Raw genomic sequence first — 8,514 nt, 5'->3', positions numbered from 1 at the left:
ATGGATATAGCAGGGAGAAGAGACTGAGCTCTGGTCACTCAACATGGCCTTAGAGACTATACTGCCTATCTTCAAGTCCCAGGGCAATTCCAGCTGTCACGCTAACTTGAAGGTGGTGAGCACAGGAATGGTTCTGCAATTTATAAGTCAGTGAGGCTACAGAAACTCCCCCACAGCAAAAGCCAGAAGGGGTACCTGCGTCCTCTGCAACCTGCTGTCACATCAAAAGATACCAGCTGTTCACTCCTGCACCTCCCTCAGCACAGTAGGCCTGACCTGTTAGGAGGTAATGGAAAGAGCTGCACAAAAAGAAGAAAGCTATTTGCAGCGTACCACAAGAACTTTTACTGGTCCTACAACCTACAGGCCCTATGCTATATATTCTTCAGCATCACCTACCAGGACTGTGCCTGCTAAGACCTCTCATAACACCAAAGATGAGTACTAGTGGGCAATGTTCCCTCTAATTTTTGACAGGCCATGCGCACAAAAAGCTTCTGTGCAAATTTTCGGGCCTGCGGTACTTTGCTGTGTGGGCGGGGTTTAGGATCTGCGTGCATGCACACAGCTTAGAGGGAACAGTGCTCATGGGTGAATGGCTGACATCAGAAGTGTGGGTATGTCACAGGCAATCACTTCAGCAGTCCTCTATAGATTACAGTATATACACATCTCCCCTCCCCAGGTCCCTGTGCTTTTCAGCAGCATTATGCAATTATGAATTATAATTTTCATAACTACAGTAATTGCATTTACATCTCAAAGTATTTTACATGCTGAAGTTGCACATAAGACATACAGTATCACTGAAATGCAACCACCTCTCGGGCACAAGGCATCAGGCAGGCAAAGAACAAGTCCAAGGAAGTTTAGTAAGAAAGAAAATATTGGCAAAGACATTGGGACAAACTCGGTTACAAAAGTTGAACAGAATCTTTAATGAAGGAGTTGCACAGAAGAAAAAAACAGCTCCTGCTCACGGTAAGGCTATCCATCTCCTTCAGTTGTACTGTTGCCTACAGCATTCACATCCATGTATCTCCAGCATTGAATCATTAGAATCCAGGAGGTTGGCTGGGGGGAGCTAAAGACAACATTGGTAGCCTTAGGACTGAACAGGAACACTAATATTAACCCACAGGGGAAATCTGGATGCTATCCAACTCAGCATTTGAACTACAAGGCTTGGGCTCCTCTCTGTTCATAGCTGACTATCTAAAAGTTAGTGATTATGTAGCAATACAAATATTTATATAAATGGTAGCACCCAAAGGCCACCTGGTATTGCACATACAGAAGAGTATCTGTACCTTGAAAGCATTTGACAGCAAGGGGATGGGAAAGCTCCAGCTGTGAGCCTGAGGCCATGGTTAATTTCGTATAGGGAGCCTACCAGCCTCTTTTAATTTCACAGCTCCAACTGTGAGCCTCTTGCTGCAGAGCAGAGCTGTGAAATTGACAAAAAATGACAGCCAATAGCCAATGTAAGTAATGCAACGTCTACATAGATACTGCCTCGCCCGAGACATAAGGGCTACACCTCTTGTGCTGGTAGAGTTATGTTGGTATAGTAGGGCACTTACACGAGTCGGAGCAGATACTACCATAATTAGGTAGATGTAAGCTGCCTTACAATAACCTAACTCTGTAGCGTAGACCAAGCCTAACACTGAGACAGAGAACAGTGGAAGAGGGTGGTAGCAGCAGAAAGATAAAGGATGGTCTTGTGGTTAAGGGACGTAGAACTTTATTTTACTAATTCTTCCAGATAACATCAGATGCCAACATTTTTGGTTATGGCCACTATTTTGCCTACAGATGTCAGTTCCCCCTGTAAAATAGGGATAATAAAGCTTTCCTACCTGAGGGTAGACATACAGACAAATTCAGTAATGTTTGTGGGGCACAAAAACTGGAGCTGTGAAGGGAGAAATTTTTTTTTTTCCTTCATCAGCTTTGGCCATTACCAGGAAAATTTAGAGCAGAGCTTCAGCATTAACAGTAGGGTGCATGGTGGGTATTTTGCCCCTACAGAACAGTTCTTTTAAGCAGGCATTTGCAGAACCAGCAGGGTCAAACTCTCAGAACCCCTTACAGTTACTATTTCCTGCACCTACCCTTTCAAAATGGAGTCGAAATTAAGGTTGCTGGACAGTCTCTGCTCAGTAATCCTACTGGGGAAAAAAGTGGTTGTAATGCAATCAAGATGTAAGATGACAACTGAGGCAGTGAAGGGTGTTCCACTGGATCAAGTAAATTACAAGGAAAAAATCTACTGCATGAAGTTCTTGCTGCAATTTAACTTACATGGGCACTAATTACCATAAAACCTGAGCTATTCAATCTTTGATATATTTATCCTCGTAACACCCATGAGATAGGGCAGTACTATTATCTTAATATTACAGAGGTAATACTGCAATACAGGAAAGCATTGCAATACAGGAAGTGGGACACAGCAAGGACTTGTTAGCCAGTCCCAGAATAGCATCCTAAGCCGACTGGATCTCATAAGAAAAGTCATATTGGGTCAGACCAAAGGGCCATGTAGCCCACTACCATCTTCCAACAGTGGCCAGTGCTAGGTGCCCCAGAGAGAATGAACAGAACAGGTTATCACCAATTGATCCATCCCGTCGCCCATTCCCAGCTTCTGGCAAAACCTTCTAGTATATACATAAGCAACCTCAGTTGCTGTACTGTGTTAAGCACTTTTGGGTCAGCACAATTCAACAGAGGAACACACTTGGATTGGAGAACTGCCACGGAGGAAGGAGTCCTCTCTGGTAAGAACTTGACCCTGAAATCAACCACCCCTTCTGAGAGCTCAACTTATAACAGGTAAGAATCGTTTTGTAGAAGCTTTCAAGCTCCCATCTAGGTCCTCCAGTAAAACAGGATACTAGATTTAACATTTAAGGCAAGAAATTCTGCTTTATACATACAGAAAGCCTAAGGGGGCATAAACCCAACTTTTCCCCTTGTCAGGCGATTAACCAAATATTTAAAAATTGTAACCTTCCAAAAGTGATCTGAAAACCTGCTTTTTAAAAAAGGCAGTGAGCAGGGCAAAGGACAGATTTTAGTGGTACAAAAGCAGGATTACAACTGGTTCTCTTGATATATTAAAAGAAGATTGATCAGACACCACTATATTCAATCAACCTGTACAACTGCAACTGGATTATATATTTTCTTGTATCAGTGGCTGATTTAACAGCACAGAGCCTAGATTCAGGTAGTGCTAAGGGCATGGGAATCCCAGCTCTGCGAAATTCATATAATACAGAAACCATTAAGTTACGAGTATTAAGAAGGTCTAACAAATAGTCAAATACCAGTCAATTTCTCCTTACAAGGGCTGGATTCAACTGTTATATTTCCAACCTTTTCCCAGACTGAAATGCAGCCGCTCAATTTCAATTTGCCACATTAGAAAAAGCAAATCAATTGTTTACCTGTTTTCTAAGTTATGGCAGCAAGAGAAACATGTGCTACTGTAAAACCACCACAAGGTAAGGACAAATAGTTCAGAAACTGGGCGTACAGCAGCAAGATGGCTACGTCACTAGCTTCACAGATCAGGCACAGGCTTCAATGAGAACCACATAAGATATGTTTAATTGGTATGATCCAATTCACTTACACATCCCTCCAAATATGATCCAGTATACTACTCATATCTCCAATTTTTAACAAGCACCCTTATATATTGATATAATTTACACCAGCTTCCCAAAGCTTATTTATTGAAACTTCCACACAGAATTTAGAAGACAACACAGGTCTTTAATGTGACTTTATTCTTTCAGTAAAAAGAAGAGTGAACTTTTATGCGACCAGAGCAGAGGCAGTGGATGACTCGCTGGAAAAAAAAAAAAAAAGAATTATTTCCCTCTCATTTTGGATATTGCCAGTACAGTGGCAACGTCTCAGATAACGGAGCTGCCAAAACCAAAAAACAAACCAACCAAACTTTCCTTCAAATGAGCTCTTCTATATTTGACTGGAGCAAAAAACAGCTACAATAGCAGTAATTTTTAACAGTCTAACTAGCTGAATTTAGGCTTTTCAAAATTACAGGAGCTCACTCAGACATCCAAGGAAGGTTAAGCCAACACTAAGGAAAACCTTTCTGGTGGAAACTGCAAATGGTTGAAAAAAAAATCAATCATCATAGTGAGCAGTCTGACCTGAGCAATGGAAGTGATGTGGGCACTATAGAGAAAAGCAATTTTACATTATTAAAAATATATAATTTGAAACAAGGTTGATGAGATTGCAGTTTACATGTTATACTGTATAATAAATTAATCTAGCTGATGCTGGTCAATATATCACCCTACAAATTTACTGTATTTTCTAACCTAGCTAAGTCTGTCTATTATTTCGGTCACAGTCCTGCCCCCTGGAATGAGGGTGGGGGACTCAACTCCACAGTCAATTAGCTCTGTGGGACCTCCAAGTTGGAAATGACAAGAGAACAAACACTTACTACTTCCAGTTGGGTGGGAGTACTCTTTTGGTCTTGTAGTAACGAGCCAGCCTGTGAATTCTGCTCTCAATCAGAATCAGACGAAATTTGGCATCTTTATCCTTAAAAAGGAAGATACAATCAAATCAAGAAATTCCCATTATGACATTAAAAGAGATCTATTTACTCTTAAGACAAGCTTTGGTGAAAGGAGAAGTATTTGAGTATTACCCACAGCTATTGTAAAGGGCCACTATCCCCACTTTTGAGTTTAATCCTGCTCTTTGACCCATCAACCAGACTTAAGTAGAAGATAAGCATTTGTGCTAACGACAGGACAGGCAAGTCCAAAATTGTTTGTATGGTTTTACAAGCAATAAAAGTCTTAGCTTTATCAGCTGTGCCCTTTACATTTACTCAGATGAAGTAATGGCCAACATTTCCTGAAGCATACTGAAAATCTCTGCTCTGGCTGCGAAGTTACCAGCCATGTAAAGATTAGAATACAAGCTTAACCTCAAGTATCAAAAACTGATCTGTACTTTGTATAACTGCATACAATATTAATTCAAATATTTATAGCAATTTCAGAATAGTATCACAAGGTTCACTTTCAAAATTCAATTCATCTAATAAAAAAAGTGAAGCTACTGAGTTGCTATTTATATATTTCAAAAAACAAATGAAGAAAATGCAAATAAAGCTTTATAATCCAACTGATTATCACAACATGTCTAAAATTAGTTCAAAGACTCTTCCAGGTTTAGCGTACTTTTTAAAGAACTTTATCTTGGTAGAAACCTTTTTTTACTCTTTTGCCACACAAAGACCTTGGTCAATGAAAGCTTACCTTTCTGTTTCTCTCAAGATGTTTACGAACAGCAACAGCTTTCTTGATCAAATGGTACAGATCCTCAGGAAGGTCTGGGGCAAGTCCCTTGGACTTAAGGATCCTTAAAATTTTGTTGCCAGTGACAAAACGAACTTGGGCAACACCATGAGAGTCCCTTAGGATTACACCTGAAATTAAAAGTTATATACTTTATACCAGAAAAAACATGCCAACAAGTGCTACTATTATCAAGGCTCACTCAGACATCCAAGGAAGGTTTAGCCAACATTAAGGAAAACCTTTCTGGTGGAAACTGCGAATGGTTGGAAAACAATCATCACAGTGAAACATCTACATTTTACCAGAGCAATGGAACTGCTGGACCACAAAGCACTTTACAAACAACTAATTTAACCTACCTCCCCAGACTACCCGTATTATTCAGAGGGGAGAAAAAAAAACAATCAAAGCAGACAGAGATTAAGGTTTCACATTAAGATATCCAATGTCACCAAGAAGTTTTGGCAAAACTGAGAATTAAACTCAGATAAGAGTTCAGAAAACTTACCGATCTGTGAGGGAGTCAGACCCTTCTTAGCCAGTTTGTAGATCTGTTCCTTTACATCATCAGATGTAAGTTTTAACCACTAGAAAAAAAATTGATGTGAAGAGGCACAGTGATGAATAAGTGTAGATTACGCAGGAGAAACGACACAGCTAATAGTTTTGAAATGCAATAATAGTCTTAAATATTTATGTGCACTTTCAAGGGGATATCCTTAGCATGTTTCACTAATGGCATGCACAGAACAGTCAGTGCTAAACATCAGAAGCACACATCCACATGATTGCTCTACAATCTTCTCTAGAGGCTGGAAGTGGACTGCTTTGTAGTGCCCAAGAGCACAACGAAACTTGGACAGGCACTACACCATAACAGAACTGAAAAAAATTATATCACCAGGGAGTTATGACCGAACCCATAGCAGCAGTGCAACTACTATGATCATGTTGTACATGGTGACATGCAAAAAACCATTTCTGGTAAAATTCCAAGTCAGAATTTAATCAGAAATGGTTCTGGTGAGTTAATTGTTAAAAGGCATTCTGTGGTTTGAAGTAAGAGATTGCCTTAGTGAACACAACACTACCTGACAAAACGTGGAAAACTGAAGTTCCACAACTATCTGATAAGAAAACCTAAAAGGAACTAAATGGACTCAGATTTGTAACAGCAAGTATGTTCCTCTCCAATTGGATCTTCAAATATGGTCTCCAGTAGTTACTTGGTTTTACTGTCTGATTTGTCAAACAAAATCATATGAAAAAGTAATGCAAATCTATAGTGAATTTCGCAGTACTGAAATTTAACTGAAGACTTAGAGGATCTCCAACCTAAAAACAGCCAGTTTGCCTTCTCGCTTATCTATCAGTAGAAATTAAGATGGAGAAAAGTTACTCTGTATTTTTAGTTTACTTTGTGCATGGGACAACAATCTCTGTCTAGCAGCTTAATGTTTGTGTAGGTCTTTAACTTAAAAGAGTAACTTGCAGAGTAACTTTCTTAATAAAAATATATTAAGTTAAATAACTAGCATTTCAAACCTTTTAAGGTTTTCTTGAGGGAAGACTGCCCTGGAAGCAGCACTGCAGCATTCACCTCAATGCTCTATTCATAGCTGAGATCATTCTTAGAGGATGTTCAGGAAAGTCAACTTGAACTAACTGAAGATATGACTAGACAACATTAAACCCCTGTGAGAATGCTCTCTTTCAGAAGTAAAGTAGCCTTAGTTCACTTTAGCTTAATTCACTTACACAGTGAAGCTGAAGTGAAGTAAGGCCACTACATTTCATTAGTGTGCTTTAAATTCACACCTTCAGTTAAAGTTACCTGTGTCCATGTGCAGACATGTCTTTAGGAAGTCACATTCTCCAAGTACAGTCAATCCCTTGTCTTTGATACTGCCTACAGAAGTTTTGTGAAAGTAATTGGAAAGATATAGAATTGTCCCATAAACTGCAGAGACCACGAACTCTTTCCAAGCAAATGGGGAGCCACTAGGTTATAGGATCTAGTTTTCTGTTGACAAGCTCTACAATCCCCAGGACAAAAATTGGCAAGATTTAAACACCAAACTATCTGCACATGCAACTCATGTAAATAAATATCTATATACTACAAGCTGTGCTTGACTTTCACTGGGGGCATAAAGCTGCATCCACCAAACTGGAAGCGTGGGTGAAAATCAGATCCTTTAACACTCTACACCTAAGCTCAATCAAACCAATGGTCAAGATGTGAAAGTAATATGACAAACAAACAAGATGTTTACTTACTGTGGGCACACTTCGTCTATAGGGCAAGGCTGACTGGGACAGGCCCTTCCTGTTGAAAAGAGAGGCATGTGATACTGAATGGAAAAATTAAAGGAAAAAAAAATCTTTAAATTTTAAACCTCAGGGCGACACATGCATGGGGCAATCCCCCGGGACTGTAACTTACCACGGTCACTACTGCCGAGCCCAGTCTGTGCATCTGCCTGTATCTATCCACCCTCACCAGCGTGGCCACCCCATGAACTGCTGGGCGCTCCCCACAGCTCCCGGCCTGGCTGCTCTGAGCTAGGGCGAGGTCCTTAACAAGGGCTACTGTGAAACACTGGGGTGCGGGGGGTGCGGGGTTTACAAGCGACTCTCAGAGGGGGAGGGGCGGGCAGCAGGGCAGGCGCGCGCTGGTTCCTGCAGCCGGCCGGTGCCAGCCCCCAAATCCCAGCGCTGCCCTCGGCTGCGAGCGGGGTGCGGGGCCTTGCGCTGCCGCAGAGCCCCACGGGCCGGGGCCGAGCCCGACACGTGCCCCTCGCGCAGGCGGGGCCCGAAACCCCCGCTCCGGCCTCCCTCTGCCCGCCCCGGCCAGGCCCGTCTCTCCGCGCGCCGGGACGCTCCGGCCAGCCCCACTTAGCTAGGCACGATCCCCGGCGCCGCCACCGCCGCTTACCCCGGAGCGTGCATGCGACCCATGATGGCGCCGAGCAACGAAAGAAAGACCAGGGGGAGGCGGGGGCTGTGGCTCACCTCTTCCGCCGGAAGGGACGTCAACGCGTAACCCCGCCCTGTCCGCGCGCCGGCCAACCAGAGAGGCGGTCTCCTCACCCATCCGGGGAGGGGGGGGGAAACTATGGCTCCCAGCATGCACTGCGACAGGGGG

At 42.4% G+C, this 8,514-nt stretch overlaps 1 protein-coding gene and 2 non-coding genes across 3 annotated transcripts; all 3 read right to left on the bottom strand.

The window, feature by feature from the left end:
- Nucleotides 1-3,785: 3,785 nt before the first annotated feature.
- Nucleotides 3,786-8,407, bottom strand: RPS13 (ribosomal protein S13). The gene is made up of 6 exons (XM_073347393.1): nucleotides 8,305-8,407; nucleotides 7,647-7,695; nucleotides 5,875-5,953; nucleotides 5,325-5,494; nucleotides 4,496-4,596; nucleotides 3,786-3,865 (listed from the first exon to the last, which is right to left on the bottom strand). Exons 1-6 carry the CDS (start codon nucleotides 8,325-8,327, stop codon nucleotides 3,832-3,834), a joined length of 456 nt encoding a protein of 151 aa, XP_073203494.1. The 5' UTR covers nucleotides 8,328-8,407; the 3' UTR covers nucleotides 3,786-3,831.
- Nucleotides 4,088-4,183, bottom strand: LOC140913947 (small nucleolar RNA SNORD14). The gene has a single exon (XR_012159710.1). It is a non-coding gene; the product is annotated as a small nucleolar RNA SNORD14 (small nucleolar RNA).
- LOC140913946 (small nucleolar RNA SNORD14) lies at nucleotides 5,562-5,652 on the bottom strand. Its single transcript, XR_012159709.1, has one exon. It is a non-coding gene; the product is annotated as a small nucleolar RNA SNORD14 (small nucleolar RNA).
- Nucleotides 8,408-8,514: the final 107 nt, after the last annotated feature.

Source organism: Lepidochelys kempii, chromosome 6 (genome assembly GCF_965140265.1).
Source record: "Lepidochelys kempii isolate rLepKem1 chromosome 6, rLepKem1.hap2, whole genome shotgun sequence".
Taxonomy (NCBI): Eukaryota; Metazoa; Chordata; order Testudines; family Cheloniidae; genus Lepidochelys; species Lepidochelys kempii.
Note: the sequence above shows the minus strand (reverse complement) of the source record. Positions and strands in the feature narration are given on the sequence as shown.

Coding starts and splice junctions, on each gene's coding strand:
- RPS13 (XM_073347393.1), bottom strand. CDS start 8,327: ATGGGTCGCATGCACGCTCCGGG. Junction 7,696..8,304: donor GGTCGCATGCACGCTCCGGG/GTAAGCGGCGGT, acceptor TCTTTTCAACAG/GAAGGGCCTGTCCCAGTCAG. Junction 4,597..5,324: donor ATCTTGAGAGAAACAGAAAG/GTAAGCTTTCAT, acceptor TTCCTTTTTAAG/GATAAAGATGCCAAATTTCG.